Source organism: Lutzomyia longipalpis, chromosome 1, assembly GCF_024334085.1.
Source record: "Lutzomyia longipalpis isolate SR_M1_2022 chromosome 1, ASM2433408v1".
NCBI classification, from domain to species: Eukaryota; Metazoa; Arthropoda; class Insecta; order Diptera; family Psychodidae; genus Lutzomyia; species Lutzomyia longipalpis.
The window spans coordinates 6,898,466-6,920,156 of record NC_074707.1 but is presented as its reverse complement, the minus strand read 5'-3'; the positions used below and the strand labels follow the sequence as shown (position 1 = coordinate 6,920,156).

Sequence of the window (21,691 nt, the reverse complement as noted above, 5' to 3'; positions counted from 1 at the left end):
AGGAACCAGCTAAAGCTCTCAAGGAAGCAATCCAGCAAGGAGCCAATAATCTCAAGGATCGCCTAAATATTCGCCTTGAGAATGACATTCGTTACGGGGAGGTGCGCTTCGACAATTGGTACATGTATGCCAAGGTGGTGGACTTGCCAACAATTATTGAATCCCTCAAGACAATTGACAACAAGAGCTTCTACAAGACGGCTGATATATGCCAGATGATGATATGCAAATTTGAACCGGAACTCCCAACTCCAGTTGAGGAGGAATCACCTAATAAGAACAAAAAGAAGGATCCAAATAAGGTGGATAAGAAGTTTCTCTGGCCACACGGGATAACGCCTCCTTGCAAGAATATTCGCAAGAGGCGATTCCGCAAAACGCTCAAAAAGAAGTACGTTGAGGCCCCGGAGATTGAGAAGGAGGTGAAGAGACTTCTGCGTGTGGATAATGATGCTGTGAGTGTAAAGTGGGAAATTATCAATGAGGAGGAAGAAAGGAAACCCGGGGAGAAGGCGTCTGGAAGTAAGGCAGGAGGCAGAGAGGGTAAATTGAAAGCCGGGCAGAAGAGTGTTCGTGATGCCGAAGGGATTAGTGGCTCACAGAGTCTGGATGTTGGGGAGCACGATATCTTTGGGGGTGAAGTCTCCTCGTCTGAGGATGAAGAAACAAATATCAATGTGCTGGATTTGGATGAGAATAGCCGTCTCTCAGCTGATGATAGTCGTCTTTCAGACTCAAATTCCATGCATTTGGATCAAGAATTGAGTCGTGGGGAATTCACCAGCCCACGCAAGGCGTCCGGGAATGGGGGAATCGATCAAGCTGGCCCATCTGGAACGTCTGGGCATCGCCGTGATTTTTACGATGATCGGCACGATTCTGATAATGATGGGGACTACCGGGATAACAGTCATGCCCGGATTAGTGAGTTACGTCAGCAGTTGGATGAGTTGCGTTTGCAGCGTATGCAGAAAGAGCAGGAAATTGCTTCAATTGAGAATCAAACCCTTCGTCAGCGTATGCAGGATACCCTCGACAGTATTCTGCGGCAAATTCAAAACAAGGAGATGGAATTGCAGGATCTCGAGGGGATTGGAATGCCCTGAGCGACCTCCAGAAATATAGATATATGCTTATAAATGAGAAACCTTTCATTTTTTTGAAATAAATCACAGAACTTCAATGAAATGTTTTACTTGGAAGTTCGTCCTTTTTTAGAGGCTATATTAATCCCTCCAGGTGTGTCCACATGTGGGTTGGCAACATTTGTAGAAGATGGTCATTGGTTCATCTGCTGAGCGCGTCTGCATTTGCGTAAAATAGGCTCGATGGTAGCTGCATTTTGGGCAAACTGCGTCGGTTGAATCAACATTTTCCCACGATTCTGCTCCTCCCACAATATGATCAACCTCCTGTAAACAAGTTACGGCTCGAAAAACCAACAAAAACAGTCAGAATTTTATGAAATTCTTTACCTTTAATCTGGGGAAAACACGGAAGGTAATTTTCTGCTCAATGTAGTAAACGTACGGACAGGCGCGGCAGGAAAATTTGTTGTTGGGAACATCCCGTTCCATCATCAACAGATTGCCACAACTTGGGCAGAAAGCCAGCATTTTGGTTAAGAAAATTGACTCCCAGCAAAAGAATCTCAAGCACCAAGAAGTAGTCAACGTTTAGAAGGTTTAACACCGGATGTTTTTTTCTTGCAAACCTTGTATATTTTATAAATATCTAAGTAACTTGCAAATTTCACAGAAAATTCAGCGACATTCACGCAATAATTTGGCTAAAACCTACAATTTCATTTTTTAGAGAGAGACAGAGATTTGTGTTCTCCTGGGGAATTTTCGGACTATTAGCTGAATGAGAGAGGTCAGTGTGGTGTTGGATCTAAGTCTCCTATAGATGCCCTAAATGTCCATTTGTGGTGGTTGTGGTGATGAAGAAAGGATCACTTTTGTACCGTAGAAATTCTGGCATGTCCAGTATTCTCTCGGAATCCTCACAATCACGATTAATTGCCTTTTTGAGGTTTTCCAGCGTTGTAAAATTCGCTTCGGGCCTTAAGTAATGTGCCACGCAAACCTTTAATGTCTCATCGTAGAAATCCTCCTGGAAGTTGTGAAGGATGTGCGTTTCCTGCCAAGAAAATGTTAAAGATAAGATGGATTGAGAGAAAATTCTCGAAGCTGTACATTAAAGATAAACAAACCATTGATTTCTCTTTATTGTCAAAGAAGGGATTCCATCCAACACTCATGACCATCTTGTGAACATCACCACCGGAAACTTGTGCCCATCCACAGTAGATTCCCGTCTCAAAGTCCACCGGGAGTGATCTCACAACTTCAACAGGGTAATTTGCTGAAGAAATAAGATTTTTTCATTGAGATGTTATTCCAGAAGAATTTTTATGCTAAATCATCTCACCTGTGGGGAAGCCCATTTCAGTGCCACGACGAAAGCCCCGAATGACCTTTCCGGATACAAAAAGTGGTAGAATTTCTTTGACCAGCATCTTCACGTGCTCACCACACAAAAATTTCACAATCACGTTCTCTCACAATTTCTTGACGCAACAATAAATTAATCTTATCACATGAATTTTAGATTCTCATCGTGATTCTCTGTCACACACAAATTCATTGGATTTAATTGCAAAAAACAATGTTCAGCCTTCACTGCTGATGGGGAAAGAAACCTCTGGACTCTCTCTCTGATTTTCCAGTGCTATTTATTTTCCACACCACCACCTCCTCCACCACACTCAATGTTGCTTTCTCTAACACTCTCTGTAGCTCATGCGAGCGACAAGGAGGGAGAGAATTCGAGGTCAGGAATAGCATAAAACAGCCCTGGTATGCTGAGCTCGTATTGAGGCGCATGGGACCCATTTGTGGTACAATAGCATACTCTTTGGGGGAAATCTTTGGATCATTAATTCTTATAGGAAGAATTTCTTCAATTTTTTACAAAAGAATTTGCAGAATTACATTTCTTAATTCTTTTTAAAGAATCTTTAAAGATTTTCATTAATTTATAAATTATTTTTTAGCTTTAAATTAATTTTAGATCATCTAAGAATCTGCAATAATGTTAAAATAGTTTTGCTAAAAAAAATAATTAAATTATAATTAAAAGAAATTTATGCTCAAGAGGAATGAAATGCATATAGCAGGGATTAGGGAAGACTCAGCGAGATTAACCAGCAGCACTGACACTCCGATGACAACGTCAAGTACCCGCGCAGAGCCAAAGAGCTACGAAGAGACTCTTCTGCTTCCCTTATCAATTTACGTTTCCACTCCACAATATACTACTGAAAAGCTCACAATCATTGCTTGTACTCTCTGGGTCAGAATTCCCCACGTATCTCAAGATAAGAGGAAGTTATGAGTATAAAGATAGAGTCAAGAGGAGAGGTCTGTCGTACTTGCTTGGAGGAATCCGAGGATATGGAATCCCTCTTCAGATTAGCAGAGATTTCACAAAAAACCGCAGAACTAGCTGACTTCCTTAAGGAACTCACTAATCTCAATGTAATGATCACATTTAATTTTTCTTTAAATTTTTTTTTCTAATTAATTTCTTGTCCTGATGCAGTTCCACCAGGAGGACGATGGACTACCAACATTCATTTGTCAGGAATGCACAGAAAAGATCTCAATTGCAATCACCTTCAAGGAGATGTGCATTCAATCAGATAGTATTCTTCGTAGAAGTCGGGATTTGGAAGTTAAGGAGAATATTGTATCTCAAGAGGTTGTTGTGCCGAGTGAAGAGATAAGGAGGGAGCACAGGAAGAAAAGTAAATCAAAATCACCCAAAAAATCCCCAAATTCCCATAAAAAATCCACCCGATCGTATAAATGCAACATTTGCACAAAAGTCCTGAGCAATGCAGGGAGCTACAGGTACCACATGCGGCTGCATTCGGATGAAACACCCTACTTGTGCAGCCAATGTGGGGAGAAGTTCAAGACAAGGAATGCCTATGATGGTCACATGGTTACGCACAAATCCATAAATCCTCACACGTGCAACGTCTGCGGGAAGAGCTATCGCCAAGCTGCTTCCTTGCGATGTCACAGCCTCACTCACACGGGCGAGAAGCCCTTCCTGTGCATGATCTGTGGCAAGGGGATGACACAGAAGAGTGGCTATAAGAGGCACATGCTAACCCACACGGGTGATAAGCCGTATCAATGTGAGATCTGCAGCAAATCCTTCAGATATTCCAGCAATCTCTATGCCCACCGAAGATCTCACAGCGATACAAAGCCCTATGTGTGCAGTGTGAGTTTGATTTTCTTTTTTTCTTTAATTTGAAAAAATCTGAATTTTATATAAATTGCATAAAATTTATTAATTGAAAGACAAGGAAAAAATTCTAATAAAAAAATCATAAAATATGCCACAACCTTGTAACATTTTTTATGATTTCTTTTTCTCCTTCTTTTTGCATCATTTGGTCATAAAATAATTTGTTTTATATCTTTGGGAATTAAATTGGGAAAGATTTAAGAAATCTCTTCCTAATTTTCTTGCAAGCATTCAATTCATTAGATTTGGACGAATTTGATAAATTTTAAATTTTTATTTGCAGGAATGCTCCAAGAGATTCCACACAAAAGAACATCTCAAGAGGCACGTTATCATTCACACCGGAAAGAAGCCCTATGCCTGTGAATTTTGTAGTAAATGCTTCAATCGACGGAGCACCCTAAAAGTCCACAGATTCCAGCATACCGGCGAGAGGAAGTACAAATGCACCATGTGCGATAAAAGCTACATCCAGCATCATTGTCTCATCAGTCACATGGCTAGTCATACCGGAGATGAGAAGTTTGTGGCCAAAGAGAATCCTTCAACCGCATAAAAGAATTTTAAAATGATTTTCTTGTATGTGTGTGATTAATTTAAAATGCAGAGAATAAATTAATTAAAAAAAAACTAAAAAGAAAATTTTTATTTGAATTTCTCGCATCTCTGATGTAATCAAAGAAAATCTCAAACTAGAGGAGAAAGTCCGGATTTACCAATAAACAACAGCTGATGGCAATGTCAGTGTTTTTTTTTTATAAACAAGAACTCTACGACGTTTCCAGAGGCTTGAGCTCGAGTAGAAAATTGATTACTTCATATTGATCTCAGTTTATAATTAATTTCCTTTCTTCGAGGAAAATTACAGAGATTCTCTTTTTGAGAAATGGAAGAACCTGGGATGTGTCGAACAGAGCCCCCAGCCGCCGAAATTTCAAGCCGCTTGAGCCGGCAGCCGAGTCGATTTCCAAGCCGCCGCCGCCGAGGCTTTGGAAAATTAAAAAAAATTCAAGCCGCCGCCGCCGAGGCTTTGCCAAAAAAAAATTCAAGCCGCCGAGGTTTTATTGAAAAAAAATCAAGCCGCCGAACCTTTCGCAATATTAATCCCAAGCAAATTAATCAAATTCGAACAAAATTATTTCTTAACCAAGGAGCTATCAAGGACAGTTTGATAAGAAATTATGTATTCTTATCTTTTGTAGCCCTTTTCCGCGGATTTGATAGTTTTCCAACTTCGTGACTTTTATCCTCTTCGATGATATGAATTTTCACAAAATTTCCATGAAAATCTCACTGAAATATTCTTACAAAAAAAACACTTTATATTATGTAAAAGACTTCTTTTTTGAAAATTTCATAGCAACCGGAGCATTTTTTTGGCCAGGAAAAATAATTTTTCCTTTATCGATATCTTCGAGTAACTGTAATTTTCTCGGTAATTTTCACACACAATTTTCATACTCATAAAACTGCAGCATAAATCTCTGGAGAATTTATTTATCTTATTGCTGCGTGCGCCGGTGAGTACTCACACATGTACGCATGCTATGTGTGTATTTGCTCCTTCCTCCTGCAAGCGTGGTGTGTAAAACTTCATATGGGACTTTTGCTCATACGCCGGTATCGGTCGCCTAGATGACGTATAGCATAGTGGTTTTATAGCTTTTGGCCTCGGGATCAAATCTTGTCAATGAAATTTTTTTTTTCACATTGTTTTTTCTTCTGTTTTCTTTTGCCGATTTTTGTCACGTTTAATTAGATAATTAATTATGTTTATTTAATTCGCTCTAATAAATAAAAGAATTTTCATAATAAAAATACTAAAATCTTACCCTAAGCGCACTAAACACTAAAAAGGTCAATAAAACACATAAAAACTTTTTTAATTAATTAATTCTTAAGAAATATTATACCTGCCATTATAATTCCTTGTGATTTGAAACATTTTCTTTCAAATCAGAATATCGAAATAAAAAAATAATAGGGAAGACTGGGGTTAAAAAAGTCACTTAAGGGTTTAGAAAAAGCTCAAAATATCATATTTCCCAAATAAATAAAGCGAAATGTAATGTTCATTTTGTAGGAAATTTACTGCCCTATAACTCTTTCTCAGATCATTTTGTTCTATCTTCCTAGGAAATATGATATTTTAGGCTTTTTCCAAACCCTTAAGTGACCTTATTAGCCCCGCCCTCCCCTACAATTTTAATCTTAATTAAATTTTATTTTCTGAAGTTTACTATTATTTTTTAATGACGCAGAATGAATTAATTAAAAAAGATTTTATGTGTTTTATTGTCCTTTTTAGTGTTTAGTGCGCTTAGGGTAAGATTTTAGTATTTTTATTATGAAAATTCTTTTATTTATTAGAGCGAATTAAATAAACATAATTAATTATCTAATTAAACGTGACAAAAATCGGCAAAAGAAAACAGAAGAAAAAACAATGTGAAAAAAAAAATTTCATTGACAAGATTTGATCCCGAGGCCAAAAGCTATAAAACCACTATGCTATACGTCATCTAGGCGACCGATACCGGCGTATGAGCAAAAGTCCCATATGAAGTTTTACACACCACGCTTGCAGGAGGAAGGAGCAAATACACACATAGCATGCGTACATGTGTGAGTACTCACCGGCGCACGCAGCAATAAGATAAATAAATTCTCCAGAGATTTATGCTGCAGTTTTATGAGTATGAAAATTGTGTGTGAAAATTACCGAGAAAATTACAGTTACTCGAAGATATCGATAAAGGAAAAATTATTTTTCCTGGCCAAGAAAATGCTCCGGTTGCTATGAAATTTTCAAAAAGGAAGTCTTTTACATAATATAAAGTGTTTTTTTTTGTAAGAATATTTCAGTGAGATTTTCATGGAAATTTTGTGAAAATTCATAACATCGAAGAGGATAAAAGTCACGAAGTAGGAAAATTTCTTCATATTTTGGGAAAGAAAATGGTCAAATCTGTGGAAAATATTCATAAAAGATAAGAAAATTCTGGGATTTTCCACTCAATTTGTATTAGAAAATATGAAAAGTAAAATTATCGAATTCTTCTTCTTATTAAAAATCTATGTGGCGCGCATAAATGTAAACAAAATTTTCGTGTCATTTTACTTGGACGCTTTTCCTTAAAACAGTCCCAAAGGATTCTTTTTAATGGGCTTAAATAATCCAGTAAATTATAATGCGCCGAAATTTCAAGCCGCTTGAGTCAGCAGCCGAGCCGATTTTTTAAGCCACCGCCGCCGAGGCTCGAAAAAAAATTTTTTTTCCAAGCCGCAGCAGCCGAGGCTCATATCAAATCAAGCCGCAGCAGCCGATGCTCGGATTTTTTTTTCTTTTTCAAGCCGCCGCCGCCGAGGCTCTTATCAAATCAAGCCGCAGCAGCCGATACTGTATGCGGCTGGGGGCTCTGGTGTCGAACTTGCCTGCGAGATTCAAAGCAGCTGCAGTCTCTCTATAAAATTGTTGAGATTTTCGAGAGAAAAAATGAATTGTCTGTTTTCTTGGGGGAATTGACCAATATTCAGGTAGGGATTTAAAATTTGTAAGAAAATTCTTGAATAATTACTTTAAAAAACTCTTACAGTGTGTCCAGGAAGATGGACTTCCTGCATCCATTTGCCAGGAATGTCTACGGAGGCTCTCAGATGCAATTTCATTCAAGACGATGTGCGTGAATTCCGAAAACATCCTCCGAGGAAATAATAAGATAAAGATTGAAGAGATCCTCCTGGAGGAACCGCAAGTGATTCAGGATAATCCAGAAATTTCAGAAAATGTGGCAAAATCTACAAAACGAAGAGGTCGGAAAAGGAAGTCAGAAAATTCTCCTAAAGGCAGCAATGAAACGTCAGGAGTCCCAGCATCAAAGAAGGAGTCCAAAAGGCAAATTGTGAAAAGAGAAAAGAAAATAACTCTTCCACCGGGTCCTCCCTACAAATGCAACTTCTGTGACAAAGTGATGACCAATGCTGGGAATTGTTGGAAGCACCTGGCTGAACATATGGATGAAACTCCCTTCATTTGCAACATATGTGGGAAGAAGTTTAAGCATACAACTCCCTACAAGAAGCACATGGTCATCCACCACAAACCCAAGAAGCACAACAGGCCTCATAAATGCGCGAATTGTGGCAAAAGCTTCCCGGATGAGTTAACATTGAAAAATCATGCTCTTGCACATGAAAAATCTCCCTTCCTATGCCCAATATGTGGGAAGATTGTGCAGCAACTGCCAAGCTTTCGGAATCACATGGAGACCCACAATGAGGACAATCCCTATGAATGTGATGTGTGCAAGAAATGCTTCAAAGTTAAGACAAATCTCAGACTTCACATGGCCATCCATGCCACAGAAAAACCATTTTCTTGCAATGTAAGAAGGATTTTCTTGATTTCTTTTCTCTAAATAATTAATTTTATTTTTTTTCTTTTACAGCAATGCCCATTGAGGTTTACACGGAGGGACAAGCTGAAGCGACATACTCTCACCCATACGGGAGAAAAACCATATCCATGCAAATTTTGTGATAAACAATTCAATCGTTCGCACATCCTCAAGACCCATCTGTACCAGCACACAGGAGAAAAGCCCTACAAGTGCACAATCTGCGATAGAGGATTCATTCAGAAGATTTGCTATACTGGCCACATGAATTCACATCATCCCGAAGTGGAAAATAGATTATAAATTAATTCATAACATTCAAAATCTTTCGGAGGCTCAAAAATGCTTCCAAAACAAATTAAAATAATTTTCAATGATTCTCTGGCAGAAAAGAACTTTCAATAAAGACACAAATTTTAATTTTTAATGTCATTCTATTTCAATAATTCTAGAACGGAGAGACATTCTTAGCAATAACACTAGAATGTATTACATCGAATTTTTCTCATTATAATTAATAAATTCATATTATTTTTCATTCAAATATTCCTTCTAATGGTTTTTTATCTAAAGATTCGTTCTGCTCCTTCTGCTTGTGTGTTGCCATATGACGGATGAGACCTTCACGCTGGATGTAGCCCATGGGGCAAAGGGTACACTTGTACTTCTTCTCACCGGTGTGAAGATAAATGTGACGCCTAAGGATGTGCGGAGCATTGAAGCGCTTCTGGCAGAAGCTACATTCATACGGACGCAATTTGGTGTGGATGAAAATGTGTCCTTTCAGCGTTTGTTTGCTTTTGAATTTTTTATCGCATTCCTAAATGAAGAAGAAAATTGCCAATAAAGGGAATCAAAATAAAAAGGACTAAAGTCCTTCTCTCTGCTTATACTCACACTACACTCAAAAAGAGACTCCTTCACGTGAGTCCGGCTGTGATCATAGAGATTTCCGCGAGTTTTGAAGGTCTTTTTGCAAATTTGACACACATACGGCTTTGCCTCGGAATGGGTTTGAAGATGACGCGTTAGGCCACTATATTGCGTGACACTCTTCCCGCAGATTGGGCATAGGTAGGGCTTTTCCCCTTTGTGATTCCTCAAATGAACTTGAAACGGAGTATTGGCGGAAAAGCATTTACCACAAATGTTGCATTTGAAGGGATTATCGGATCTATGGACCATAATGTGTGTCTTAAGACTCTGCTTATTCTTGTAGCGTTTCCCACAGTGGCTGCACTCATAGTTAGCCTCTGGTAAATGGGTAGTCATGTGGATCCTCAGAGATGTAGACTTGAGAACTTTCCCACATAAATTGCACATAATGCTTGTAACATTTTTCTTCTGATTCGAAGATTTCCCTCCGCTGAGATTTCTTTTGGTTTCAGCCTTTGGTTGCATATTAAATTTTGTTGTTTTCTTTGCTGATTTTGTGCCCGGTGGTGTCCATTTGATGTCCTTCTTATCCTCAAATATCTCAACCATAGCTTCAAGTTTTGAAATTGTCGGGATGTCCCTTCTATCGGTTTGATTGTCAGCAAATGGGGTCCAATCGGTACAATTGTAGGATAATTCAGAGAGGTTTTGCTTCCGTCGATTCTTCCGTTTTGTTGTCCCCTCACTCCTTTCCTCACTCTCAGTTTCACCAGAAACACCCTCAACTTCTGGAGGTTCATTCTTAAATATGTAATTTTCATCCTTCATTGCATTTCCCGCAATTCCAGTTGCAGTGGAATTTTGAGCTTGGCTTTGTCCTTGACCTTCCTCCCAAAGTTGGGTTTCTTCCACGAACACATTTTCAATCTTCACCGCACTCCTCCCACGAAGGATATTATCGGAATTCAAGCACATCGCCTTGAAGGAGATGGCATTTGAGATTTTCTGCACACATTCTTGGCAGATGAAAACAGGTAGTCCATCTTCCTTGAAACACTACAAGGAGAGTTTGGGATGAAAAATGAAATAATAAACAAAAGGATTCCTCTCCAAATTCCCGTTTTTACCTGAAGATTAGTCAACTCCTTAAAGAAGACAGACAATTCTTCTTTTCTCTCAGAAATCTCTGTGACTTTGTAGAGAGATTGCATGAGCTTGGACTTCTCCAGGCATGTGCGACAAGTCCCAGACACACTTTCTTCCCACTCATCCATTTTACACCGTTTCAAAGCTATCCTGAAATCCCCAGAGCCGCAACAAAAATTATATCTAATAAAATCCTCCCAAACAATTTTTGACAGTTCTTTGACAAATTTTGTCACTTTTTTTTGTCAGTGTCTCCTGTGTTTTGTTGCAAAAAGTTTGTTGATCTTTGAATAAATTTTTTAAAAATTTCATTACAATGGATGAGTCTGGCTTTGAGATATGCCGGACTTGCCTCCGATATTCCAAGGAAATGCAGAATCTTTATAAAGATGTTGAGATTTTCGAGAGACAAGAAGAATTAACAGTTTTCCTAAAAGAATTGACAAATCTTCAGGTAAGGACTCAAAATTTTGGGGAAAGTCCTTGAAAAATTACTTTAAGAAACTCTTTCAGTGTGTCCAGGAAGATGGACTACCGGTTTCCATCTGCCAGGAATGTCTACGAAGGCTCTCAGATGCAATTTCATTCAAGACCATGTGCTTGAGTTCCGATAACATCCTTAGAGGAAATAATGAGATCAATGAGATAAAGATCGAAGAAATCCTCCTCGAGGAACCGCAAATGATTCCGGAAGTCAAAGCAAATCCGAATTATCAGATAGTTACAAGATCAAATAGGGGAAAATTTGATTTGTTTAATCTCAAGATTAAGGAAGAAGTTCCAGATGTTGAAGACACAGAAGGAGACACAAATAAAAAGCCTCCTGATCTCAAGAACAAATGCGAAAATGGGAATGTAGATACACAGAATCAGGAGGATATGGAAGTGGTGAAGACTGAAGCGAATGTTGAAGTATTTGAGGATGAGATGAAATGGTGGGGAAGTGATGGTAAACCCATTGAGAATGATGAAGAGGAAGAAGAAATTCCCGAGAAGGTTACTCCCGAAAAGCTTATTGCCAAGAAGCTTACAAATTCATCAAAGAAAGCGAAGGTGCAGAAAAAGGAGCCAAAATGCGAAGATCCTGATTACCTGCCCTCAAATGAGAAGAAACCTACAAACTCATCAAAGAAAGCGAAGGTGCAGAAAAAGGAGGAAAAGTGTAAGAGGCGCAGGAAGCGCAAGAACTACAATAAGCCCCACATGTGCCCTATATGTGGAAAGGTTATAATGTGTAATCTTAAAGTACACATAACTACTCATTCTGATGAGAGACCCTTTGAATGCGCTCACTGTGGGAAGAAGTTTAAGAATAAACTTTATCTAAAGACGCATATTGGAGTTCATAAGACCGACAATCCCTACAAATGTACGTTTTGCCCTGAGCAATTACCCACAAAAAACAAATTGGATATCCACGTGAGGAGTCATACGGGTGAAAGGCCTTTCCTGTGCACAATCTGTGGAAAGGGCTTTACGCGAAGAAGTGACCTGAATATTCATGTGAGCAGCCATACCAACGAAAGGCTATTTGAATGTGAAATTTGCAAGAAAACTTATAAAACGAAAGGAGCTCGTAATATTCATAGGAAGACTCACACCAATCAAACGCCGCGCTTTGAATGTGCTGTAAGTAAAAATCCTTCTTTACTTGTCCCGGAAGAGTTTTGTTGAGAAGATTAATTTTCTGTATCATCTCATTTTTAGGAGTGTGGAAGAAAGTTCTTCAGAAGACAACTCTATACGCAACATCTTCGTACTCACACCAAGGAGCGGCCATATGAATGCAATTTTTGCCATAAGACCTTCAATGCTCCGCACATCCTGAAGCGTCATACTCTTCTCCATACAGGCGAGAAGAAGTTCAAATGCACCATCTGTCCAGTTGGCTACATCCAAAAACAGGATTTCATACGTCACATGGCCAAGCACAAACAGGAGGAGGAGGGAAAGAATCGAGGTTAATCTTTCTGAAATCAGAACTGTATATTTCCTGAAGTAAATTATTGAATTTCAAGATATACGTTCTTTTTTAATTTTCTTGGCTATCTCCAGGATCATTAGCGCGATCATATGTCGTACATGGGACTGTTTATTTTGACTCATAATCGCGACTTAATTTCAGTTGTTCAACAAACTTTTTCAAATAATTTTTGACAGTTCTTTGACAACTTTTGCCAATCTTTTATTTCTGTGTCTTCAGTGTTTTGTTGCAAAAAGTTTGTTGTCATTGAATTAAATTCTTAAAAATCTCATACAATGGATAAGTCTGGCTTTGGAACATGCCGGACTTGCCTGCGAGATTCAAAGCAGTTGCAGTCTCTTTATAAAATTGTTGAGATTTCCGAGAGAAAGGAAGAATTGACTGTCTTCTTGAGGGAATTGACAAATCTTCAGGCAAGAACTCAAAATTTTTAAGAAAATACTTGAAATTAATTTAAAAAATCTCTTACAGTGTGTCCAGGAAGATGGACTACCTGTATCCATCTGTCAGGAATGTCTACGGAAGCTTTCAGATGCAATTTCATTCAAAACGATGTGCTTAAATTCCGACAATATCCTCCGAGGGAATATTGTGATAAAGATCGAAGAGATCTTTCTTGAGGATACACAAGTAATTCCAGATAACCAGGAAGTCAAAAGAGACCCCACATATAAGAGACCCTCAAGATCAATGAAGGAAAAAATTGATTGGTTAAAGATTAAGGAAGAAGTTCCAGATGTTGAAGACATTGAAGGCTGCATGAATGAAAATCCTCCAGATCTGAAGAGAAACCAACAACGGGAAGATGGGAATGATGGTACGCAGAATCAGATGGTGACGATACCGAAGACTGAAGCTAATGCCGAAGTGCTTGAGGATGTGATGAAATGGTGGGGAAGTGATGGTAAACCCATTCAGGGCGATGATGAAGATGAAAATGTTTCCAATGAAATTCCAAACTCAACAAGGAAAATCCAAAGCAAGAGGGGTTGGAAAAAGAAGCCACAAAGCCAAGATACTCAAAACAAACGAAGAAGTGATCCATGCATTTGTCCAATATGTGGGAAGATCTATAGTACCCGTGGCAATCTCAAAACTCACATATCTCGTCATTCGAATGAGAAATCGGAGAAATCTTTTGAATGCGCTCACTGTGGGAAGATCTTTAGGAACAAATCCACTCTAAGTGTGCATGTTAAGAATCATATGATCTACAAACCCTTTAAATGCAAAATGTGCAAAAAGAAATATTCCACAAAATATAGACTTGATATTCACATGATGACTCATGCTGGTAAAAAGCGCTTCCTATGCCCAATTTGTGGAAAAGGCTCCACAGAAATGGGTAACCTAATAGACCATCTTACCACTCATTCCAACGAAAGGCCATTTGAATGTGAAATTTGCAAGAAAACATATAAAACAAAAGGCTGTCTCAACAATCATAAATATTCTCATAACAAACATCGTTTTGAATGTGCTGTAAGTACATTGCCCTAAGTATAGACAAGCCTGTAAAGTAGTCCTCAAATCCACCATTAGATTGTCTAGATCGCTTTTGAGGAGATAATATTTCCTTATATTTTTTTTATATTATTTTACCTTTAGGAATGTGGAAGGAAGTGTCTCACTAAACAAGTCTATACGCGACATCTTCTCATCCACACCAAGGAGCGGCCATATGAATGCAATTTCTGCAATAAGACCTTCAATGCTTTGCACATCCTGAAGCGTCATACTCTTCTCCACACTGGCGAGGAGAAACACAAATGTACCATCTGTTCAATGGGCTTCATCCGGCGACAGGATCTTACCCGTCACATGGCCAAGCACAAGAAGGAGGAAGAGACAAAAACTCAGGGGTAGTGTTTTTCAAATCAAGTAATAAATTCTTTTGTTTTCTATTCTGGGTGTTTTTTCATGAATCCTACAGGAAACTGTTGATCTTAGCTTAGAAGCGCCCCACAGTTTGACGCCTCAAAGGCATGATTCTTATCTCGTGTTGATTTGAGACTTATCCTTGTTTTTGTTTTGTTGAACAGCTGATCGACAAATCCAAACAAATTTTGACAGTTCTTTGACAAATTTTGTCAAACTCTTTTTTTCAGTGTCTTCTGTGTTTTGTTGCAAAGAGATTTGTTGTCTTTGAATTAAATTCTTAAAAATTTCATTATAATGGATGAGTCTGGCTTTGAGATATGCCGGACTTGCCTGCGAGATTCAAAGCAGTTGCAGTCTCTTTATAAAATTGTTGAGATTTCCGAGAGAAAGGAAGAATTGACTGTCTTCTTGAGGGAATTGACAAATCTTCAGGCAAGGACTCAAAATTTTTAAGAAAATACTTGAAATTAATTTAAAAAATCTCTTACAGTGTGTCCAGGAAGATGGACTACCTGTATCCATCTGTCAGGAATGTCTACGGAAGCTTTCAGATGCAATTTCATTCAAGACCATGTGCTTGAGTTCCGATAACATCCTTAGAGGAAATAATGAGATAAAGATCGAAGAAATCCTCCTCGAGGAACCGCAAATGATTTCGGAAGTCAAAGTAAATCCGAATTATCAGATAGTTACAAGATCAAATAGGGGAAAATTTGATTTGTTTAATCTCAAGATTAAGGAAGAAGTTCAAGATGTTGAGGACACAGAAGAAGACACAAATAAAAAGCCCCCTGATCTCAAGAACAAATGCGAAAATGGGAATGTAGATACACAGAATCAGGAGGATATGGAAGTGGTGAAGACTGAAGCGAATGTTGAAGTATTTGAGGATGAGATGAAATGGTGGGGAAGTGATGGTAAACCCATTGAGAATGATGAAGAGGAAGAAGAAATTCCCGAGAAGGTAACTCCCGAAAAGCTTATTGCCAAGAAGCTTACAAATTCATCAAAGAAAGCGAAGGTGCAGAAAAAGGAGCCGAAATGCGAAGATCCTGACTACCTGCCCTCAAATGAGACGAAGTATAAGAATGTCAAGAAGCGCAGGTACCCCGATAAGCCCCACATGTGCCCTATATGTGGAAAGGTCGTGATACGTGGCATTAAACTTCACATAACATCTCATTCTGATGAGAGACCCTTTGAATGCGCTCACTGTGGGAAGAGGTTTAAGAATAAACTGAATCTAAAGATGCATATGATGATTCATAAGACCGACCATCCCTTCAAATGTACATTTTGCCCTGAGCAATTTCCCAAAAAAGACAAATTGGATATCCACGTGAGGAGTCATACCGGTGAAAAGCCTTTCCTGTGCACAATCTGTGGAAAGAGCTTTACGCGAAGAGGTGACCTGAATATTCATGTGGGCATCCATACCACCGAAAGGCTATTTGAATGTGAAATTTGCAAGAAGGCGTATAAAACAAAAGGAACTCTCCATATTCATAAGAAGTCTCACAACCCTAAGCCTTTTGCATGCACTGTAAGTGAAAAAAATTCCTTGTCCTCCTGGATAGTTTTTGATGAGAAGATTAAATGTCTTTCTATTTCACCTTTAGGAGTGCGAAAGGAAGTGTGGCACTAGGCGGGCCTTACAGCAACATCTTCGTACTCACACCAAGGAGCGTCCCTTTGAATGTAATTTTTGCCATAAGACCTTCAATGCTCAGCACATCCTGAAGCGACATATTTATCTTCACACTGGTGAGAAGAAGTTCAAATGCACCATCTGTCCAGTAGGCTACATCCAACGACTGGATCTCGTACGTCACATGACCAAGCACAAACAGGAGGAGGAGGGAAAGAATCGAGGATTATCTTTCTGAAATCAGAACTGTATATTCTAAAGTAAATTATTAAATTTAAAGATATACGTTCTTTTTTAATTTTCTTGGCTATCTCCAGGATCATTAGCGCGATCATATGTCGTACATGGGACTGTTTATTTTGACTCATAATCGCGACTTAATTTCAGTTGATCAACAAACTTTTTCAAATAATTTTTGACAGTTCTTTGACAACTTTTGCCAATCTTTTATTTCAGTGTCTTCAGTGTTTTGTTGCAAAAAGTTTGTTGATCTTTGAATTAAATTCTTGAAAATTTCATTACAATGGATGAGTCTGGCTTTGAGATATGCCGGACTTGCCTCCGATATTCCAAGGAAATGCAGAATCTTTATAAAGATGTTGAGATTTTCGAGAGACAAGAAGAATTAACAGTTTTCCTAAAAGAATTGACAAATCTTCAGGTAAGGACTCAAAATTTTGGGGAAAGTCCTTGAAAAATTACTTTAAGAAACTCTTTCAGTGTGTCCAGGAAGATGGACTACCGGTTTCCATCTGCCAGGAATGTCTACGAAGGCTCTCAGATGCAATTTCATTCAAGACCATGTGCTTGAGTTCCGATAACATCCTTAGAGGAAATAATGAGATCAATGAGATAAAGATCGAAGAAATCCTCCTCGAGGAACCGCAAATGATTCCGGAAGTCAAAGCAAATCCGAATTATCAGATAGTTACAAGATCGAATAGGGGAAAATTTGATTTGTTTAATCTCAAGATTAAGGAAGAAGTTCAAGATGTTGAGGACACAGAAGGAGACACAAATAAAAAGCCCCCTGATCTGAGGAGCCAAAGCAAAAATGGGAATGTAGATACACAGAATCAGGAGGATATGGAAGTGTTGAAGACTGAAGCGAATGTTGAAGTATTTGAGGATGAGATGAAATGGTGGGGAAGTGATGGTAAACCCATTGAGAATGATGAAGAGGAAGAAGAAATTCCCGAGAAGGTTACTCCCGAAAAGCTTATTGCCAAGAAGCTTACAAACTCATCAAAGAAAGCGAAGGTGCAGAAAAAGGAGCCAAAATGCGAAGATCCTGACTACCTGCCCTCAAAGAAGCGCAGGTACCCCAAAGAGCCCCACATGTGCCCTATATGTGGAAAGGTCGTGATACGTGGCATTGAACTTCACATAACATCTCATTCTGATGAGAGACCCTTTGAATGCGCTCACTGTGGAAAGAGGTTTAAGTATAAAATGAATCTAAAGATGCATATGATGATTCATAAGACCGACCATCCCTTCAAATGTACATTTTGCCCTGAGCAATTTCCCAAAAAAGACAAATTGGATATCCACGTGAGGACTCATACGGGTGAAAGGCCATTCCTGTGCACAATCTGTGGAAAAGGCTTCAAGCGAGAAAGTGACCTGAATAAACATGTTGGCAGCCATACCAACGAAAGGCTATTTGAATGTGAAATTTGCAAGAAAACTTATAAAACGAAAGGAACTCGTAATATTCATAGGAAGACTCACACCAATCGCACACCGCGCTTTGAATGTGCTGTAAGTAAAAATCCTTTTTTACTTGTCCCGGAAGAGTTTTTTTGAGAAGATTAATATTTTTGTATCATCTAATTTTTAGGAGTGTGGAAGAAAGTTCTTCCACAGACAAGTCTATACAAAACATTTTCGTATACACACCAAGGAGCGTCCCTTTGAATGCAATTTTTGCCAAAAGACCTTCAATGCTCCGCACATCCTGAAGCGTCATATTCTTCTCCATACAGGCGAGAAGAAGTTCAAATGCACCATCTGTCCAGTTGGCTACATCCAAAAACAGGATTTCGTACGTCACATGGCCAAGCACAAACAGGAGGAAGAGGGAGAAAATCCAGGGTAAAAGAAGAAGTATTTGAATTTCAGGGATATACAATAAAAATTCTGTTGTCTCTCTCTCTAACATAGTGAGAGACCCGAGAGAAAGGTTCTGGTGATTTTCTTTGTTTAGAAATTGCTGGGAAGGATCGAAAAGCCTGCACAATCTGAGCATTCCAGAGATGAATCTATGTTTTTATTTAATGTAATTTTTTAGGTCTTTTGGGGCATTATAGGAGGTGAAGGTGAAAAGATTAACATTAACTTTAGCTTACCAGAGAACAGATGAGTCCAGTCTCTTCTAGGGCATGTGGACTTTCGGTCCAGTAGAGCGTTCCTTGCCTCCTGGCTGTGGCATCATAAAAGGATCATCAAAGGGAGTTGCAAACAACCTCCGACATGCCCTTCTCTTTGAGCTTCTAATGTTCTATTCCACATTCACTTTTTTTGCATTAGAATTTTTTATCTTTAGGAAATTCTTAGAAAAATCGTTTTCTTCTTCAACCCATTGAGGTTGCAGAACACCCGCCAAAAATTCCAACCTCACTTTTATTCCTCAAAATACATTGTTGCAAGTTTTCCCCATTAGATGGCCAGGTACTCATAACCTCGTTTTTTATTTGAGAAGAAAAAAAATGGATTTTCCTTTGTGAAAATTGATAAATAAGGAAAATAGGTCGTTTCTCCTTGTGATACAATTGCAATTACAATGGCTGTTAATTGGCCAGTAGTTTACTTGGGCTATGTGGATGAGTGCGTGAGTGAAAAGTATGCTTCCTCGGTGGATTTCACGACAAACAAAATCGGAGGAAATCCTGTGAGTTGTTTTGTCTACATTTGGGGGCCATTGTCAGGGGGTTGCTTACTTATAGATAAATTTTCCCTGGTGTGATTTTTTTGCAGAATTGGCCAATTTCCGGAATAAGTGTACCCAATTGCCCCCTTTGTGGTCTGGTGAGACCACTCATTCTGCAAATCTACGCCCCCCTTGAGGGTTCGCAATTCCACAGAACACTCTACGTGTTCTCCTGCCTGAACTGTTCGAATCAGTCCAGTAGTTGGTTCTGCGTACGCTCCCAGACACTTGAGAAGAATTTTGAGAAGGAAACCTCCCGGAATCCACATCAAGGGCAGGAGAAGCACACGGTGAATGTGAATTGGTGTGCTGGTGCCAATGATTGGGATGTTCCGGAGGAAACAAAAACGGCGGATGTGGAGAATTGCAATGAGGAAAATGGGAATACCATCAGTAAAATCGATAAGATGTCCGATGAGGATGACGAGAGCAATTCCACGGAGATTGATTTGCTCAATATTATCGAGAATGTCCATATCGATGAGCGCAATGCAAATAGTGGTGCTCAGGAGGGTGGGGCAGCTGCCATGAACAATGCCCCAAAGGCTTCGGCTGAAATTGAGACAGATGAAACGGAATTGATTATAATTGACACCCCCGACGCCCCACAGAGGGATCTCATTGCACTCTTTAAGCAAAATAATGTGCTCTCTTCCGATCAGGTTAATCTCACACTCAGGAGCTTCTTCATCACTGTTGACGAGGAAGTAAAATCAACCCAGGAGAATACTGATCACATTCGAGATCTCATCCATGAGTACCAGAAGAAGGATGATGGTGAGTCCTTTTACTGTTTGAGAAGTTTTTTTTATTTTAATTTAATTAACAAAATTTTGCAGATCTCAAAAAGAGCCCTGAAGGTGCGAGTGCTGGGGAAAAGCGCGGAGAGATGCTGGGTGATGGTGAGCACTATGAGAAGGGTATTCCAGCGCATGGTGATGTACTTTTTCATGCATTTATAACGAGAATTCAGGAGAACCCCGGGCAGATTATCAGGTTAGTGAGCTTAAACTTAAATTATTTAATAAATGAAAATTAATTGATGAGAATTTAATAAGATTAGCTCTCAAACTTTTTAATAAAAGAATTCTTCTTGCTTTTATTCAAGAGAATTTTCTATTTGGTAAATCATTGCATTATTTTTCAGCCAATTATTTTTTTTATTAACTTTTATTCAATAAGAATTCAAATAAGGCCAAAAGGACCCTACAAAAAAAATTTAAAATATTTTAAAGAATTCTTTTACTTTTTATAATTCTTTTTATTGCGAAGACTAAAAAAATATGAATTGAAGATACGAAAAAAATAGCTCTTTATTCTTTTCTTATTTTATTCTGAGAATTGGGCATTTTGAAGGAAAGAATGTTATTTTTAATAGGTGTTATAGCTTCAGAGAAATTTAGAGACTTTCCCGCGAAACTCCAAAGTTGTAGCTAGAGATTAAATTTTTTTCTTAAAAAACATGTGGAAATGACGATGAAAATTTCTTCCCAACAATTTTGTACCTGATGAAGGTTAAAGAAATTTCCAAAACGTCGTTCTCTTATTTTTTTCTTCGAGAAAATAAAATTTTGGGACTTTTTTTTTAACTAAAAATCCCTGAAATATTGTTGTCTCAAAATTCTCCGAAAAATCCTATAAGAAAATTGAAAAATAAATCATTTTTCTGAAATTTAGTGTTACAAGCAGTTTCTAGAATTTCCTTAATTGGTTTTCGATAGAATAAATTAAACAGATAAGTATAAATTTTTATTTCTTCAAAGTTTTCATTAAAAATTTAAAAAAATACCATAAAAATGTCTTTAAAATTTAAAATTCTGATAAAAATATAGAGAAAATGTCCAAATTTTTTGCAGATATTCACGAAATACGGTGCCATTACTCATTAGCTACTTAAAGGAATCCATTCCAAAGTGCACGTACTGTGGAAGTGATTTAATTTGCGAAGTGCAGGTTTTGCCAACGATTATCCCCCATTTGCAGCTGGAGAATTGCGATGCGACCCCCATTGAATTCGGAACTGTACTCATCTACACGTGCTCCAAAAGCTGCTGGGACACACCGGATAAGATGCGAATTGAGACGTGCATTGTGCAGCAGGAAACTTAAACAACAATTTTTAATTAACGATAAACATACCTTATTAATTAAAGGAAACAACAACATCCACTAATCTTTTAGCGACAAAGTCAATATTCTGATATGAAAAGTTTCTTTTAGAGATTTATCTATATATTACATTATGTGGTGTGATTAGGCGATTATAGGACTATTCTGAGATAAAACTAACGTCACAGAGACTCCCTAGGAATCTTTATAAAAATACCATTGTATTTGAATTTAATCCAAAAAAAATGAAGAAAAAAATATTGTTCACATAAAATATGAGAATGTTCAAAAAAAAATTATTAAGAAGAAGATTTATCACAAGAAAGTAGAGGAATGTGCATCATTCGCGAGGAAAAGTCGGATATTAAAATATACAAATTGATAAAATCGAA

General features: G+C 38.3%; 9 protein-coding genes across 9 annotated transcripts in view; 5 read left to right on the top strand and 4 right to left on the bottom strand.

Annotated features, from left to right (window-relative positions):
* LOC129797605 (transcription initiation factor TFIID subunit 7) overlaps positions 1-1,183 on the top strand; it is a 1,423-nt gene extending 240 nt beyond the window's left edge. The window contains exon 2 of the mRNA XM_055840358.1: positions 3-1,183. Within this exon, the coding sequence (XP_055696333.1) occupies positions 3-1,106 (1,104 nt within the window). The 3' untranslated portion in view covers positions 1,107-1,183. The remainder of the gene's footprint in view (positions 1-2) is intronic.
* Positions 1-19,129, bottom strand: part of LOC129797610 (multiple coagulation factor deficiency protein 2 homolog) — a 23,194-nt gene extending 4,065 nt beyond the window's left edge. Inside the window, exon 1 of the mRNA XM_055840381.1 lies at positions 18,610-19,129. The gene's annotated coding sequence lies outside the window, so the exon portion shown is untranslated. The remainder of the gene's footprint in view (positions 1-18,609) is intronic.
* LOC129797632 (DNA-directed RNA polymerase III subunit RPC10-like) lies at positions 1,213-1,653 on the bottom strand. Its single transcript, XM_055840404.1, has 2 exons — positions 1,476-1,653; positions 1,213-1,412 (listed from the first exon to the last, which is right to left on the bottom strand). Exons 1-2 carry the CDS (start codon positions 1,614-1,616, stop codon positions 1,227-1,229), a joined length of 327 nt encoding a protein of 108 aa, XP_055696379.1. The 5' UTR covers positions 1,617-1,653; the 3' UTR covers positions 1,213-1,226.
* Positions 1,698-2,883, bottom strand: LOC129797623 (riboflavin kinase). Its single transcript, XM_055840392.1, has 3 exons — positions 2,434-2,883; positions 2,216-2,367; positions 1,698-2,142 (listed from the first exon to the last, which is right to left on the bottom strand). Exons 1-3 carry the CDS (start codon positions 2,519-2,521, stop codon positions 1,903-1,905), a joined length of 480 nt encoding a protein of 159 aa, XP_055696367.1. The 5' UTR covers positions 2,522-2,883; the 3' UTR covers positions 1,698-1,902.
* LOC129786879 (zinc finger protein 708-like) lies at positions 3,231-9,026 on the top strand. Its single transcript, XM_055822130.1, has 6 exons — positions 3,231-3,542; positions 3,607-4,299; positions 4,610-4,879; positions 7,519-7,863; positions 7,923-8,711; positions 8,775-9,026. The coding sequence occupies exons 1-6, from the start codon at positions 3,396-3,398 to the stop codon at positions 9,024-9,026; spliced, it is 2,496 nt and encodes an 831-aa protein (XP_055678105.1). The 5' UTR covers positions 3,231-3,395.
* LOC129797584 (zinc finger protein 37 homolog) lies at positions 9,138-10,987 on the bottom strand. The gene is made up of 3 exons (XM_055840334.1): positions 10,727-10,987; positions 9,621-10,655; positions 9,138-9,543 (listed from the first exon to the last, which is right to left on the bottom strand). The coding sequence occupies exons 1-3, from the start codon at positions 10,871-10,873 to the stop codon at positions 9,259-9,261; spliced, it is 1,467 nt and encodes a 488-aa protein (XP_055696309.1). The 5' UTR covers positions 10,874-10,987; the 3' UTR covers positions 9,138-9,258.
* LOC129797581 (RB-associated KRAB zinc finger protein-like) lies at positions 10,975-12,766 on the top strand. Its single transcript, XM_055840320.1, has 3 exons — positions 10,975-11,199; positions 11,259-12,374; positions 12,453-12,766. Exons 1-3 carry the CDS (start codon positions 11,062-11,064, stop codon positions 12,708-12,710), a joined length of 1,512 nt encoding a protein of 503 aa, XP_055696295.1. The 5' UTR covers positions 10,975-11,061; the 3' UTR covers positions 12,711-12,766.
* Positions 12,820-18,398, top strand: LOC129786878 (zinc finger protein 91-like). The gene is made up of 9 exons (XM_055822129.1): positions 12,820-13,142; positions 13,201-14,211; positions 14,338-14,591; positions 14,892-15,042; positions 15,101-16,153; positions 16,230-16,487; positions 16,764-16,919; positions 16,979-18,022; positions 18,102-18,398. The coding sequence occupies exons 1-9, from the start codon at positions 13,005-13,007 to the stop codon at positions 18,357-18,359; spliced, it is 4,323 nt and encodes a 1,440-aa protein (XP_055678104.1). The 5' UTR covers positions 12,820-13,004; the 3' UTR covers positions 18,360-18,398.
* Positions 19,041-21,691, top strand: LOC129797595 (programmed cell death protein 2-like). The gene is made up of 4 exons (XM_055840346.1): positions 19,041-19,151; positions 19,238-19,967; positions 20,030-20,186; positions 21,047-21,691. Exons 1-4 carry the CDS (start codon positions 19,044-19,046, stop codon positions 21,297-21,299), a joined length of 1,248 nt encoding a protein of 415 aa, XP_055696321.1. The 5' UTR covers positions 19,041-19,043; the 3' UTR covers positions 21,300-21,691.

Excerpts from the sequence above, each read along its gene's own strand:
- LOC129797632 (XM_055840404.1), bottom strand. The coding sequence starts at position 1,616 with ATGCTGGCTTTCTGCCCAAGTTGTGGCAATCTGTTGATGATGGAACGG. Across the intron at positions 1,413-1,475 it reads GTGTTTTCCCCAGATTAAAG|GAGGTTGATCATATTGTGGG; the intron begins GTAAAGAATTTC and ends ACTTGTTTACAG.
- LOC129797623 (XM_055840392.1), bottom strand. The coding sequence starts at position 2,521 with ATGCTGGTCAAAGAAATTCTACCACTTTTTGTATCCGGAAAGGTCATT. Across the intron at positions 2,368-2,433 it reads TGAAATGGGCTTCCCCACAG|CAAATTACCCTGTTGAAGTT; the intron begins GTGAGATGATTT and ends TTATTTCTTCAG. Across the intron at positions 2,143-2,215 it reads ACAATAAAGAGAAATCAATG|GAAACGCACATCCTTCACAA; the intron begins GTTTGTTTATCT and ends TTTTCTTGGCAG.
- LOC129786879 (XM_055822130.1), top strand. The coding sequence starts at position 3,396 with ATGAGTATAAAGATAGAGTCAAGAGGAGAGGTCTGTCGTACTTGCTTG. Across the intron at positions 4,300-4,609 it reads CAAAGCCCTATGTGTGCAGT|GAATGCTCCAAGAGATTCCA; the intron begins GTGAGTTTGATT and ends TTTTATTTGCAG. Across the intron at positions 4,880-7,518 it reads AAGAGAATCCTTCAACCGCA|TGCGCCGAAATTTCAAGCCG; the intron begins TAAAAGAATTTT and ends AGTAAATTATAA.
- LOC129797584 (XM_055840334.1), bottom strand. The coding sequence starts at position 10,873 with ATGGATGAGTGGGAAGAAAGTGTGTCTGGGACTTGTCGCACATGCCTG. Across the intron at positions 10,656-10,726 it reads AGGAGTTGACTAATCTTCAG|TGTTTCAAGGAAGATGGACT; the intron begins GTAAAAACGGGA and ends CTCTCCTTGTAG. Across the intron at positions 9,544-9,620 it reads AGTCTCTTTTTGAGTGTAGT|GAATGCGATAAAAAATTCAA; the intron begins GTGAGTATAAGC and ends TTCTTCATTTAG.
- LOC129797581 (XM_055840320.1), top strand. The coding sequence starts at position 11,062 with ATGGATGAGTCTGGCTTTGAGATATGCCGGACTTGCCTCCGATATTCC. Across the intron at positions 11,200-11,258 it reads AAGAATTGACAAATCTTCAG|TGTGTCCAGGAAGATGGACT; the intron begins GTAAGGACTCAA and ends AAACTCTTTCAG. Across the intron at positions 12,375-12,452 it reads CGCCGCGCTTTGAATGTGCT|GAGTGTGGAAGAAAGTTCTT; the intron begins GTAAGTAAAAAT and ends TCTCATTTTTAG.
- LOC129786878 (XM_055822129.1), top strand. The coding sequence starts at position 13,005 with ATGGATAAGTCTGGCTTTGGAACATGCCGGACTTGCCTGCGAGATTCA. Across the intron at positions 13,143-13,200 it reads GGGAATTGACAAATCTTCAG|TGTGTCCAGGAAGATGGACT; the intron begins GCAAGAACTCAA and ends AATCTCTTACAG. Across the intron at positions 16,920-16,978 it reads AAGAATTGACAAATCTTCAG|TGTGTCCAGGAAGATGGACT; the intron begins GTAAGGACTCAA and ends AAACTCTTTCAG.
- LOC129797595 (XM_055840346.1), top strand. The coding sequence starts at position 19,044 with ATGGCTGTTAATTGGCCAGTAGTTTACTTGGGCTATGTGGATGAGTGC. Across the intron at positions 19,152-19,237 it reads ACAAAATCGGAGGAAATCCT|AATTGGCCAATTTCCGGAAT; the intron begins GTGAGTTGTTTT and ends ATTTTTTTGCAG. Across the intron at positions 20,187-21,046 it reads AACCCCGGGCAGATTATCAG|ATATTCACGAAATACGGTGC; the intron begins GTTAGTGAGCTT and ends AATTTTTTGCAG.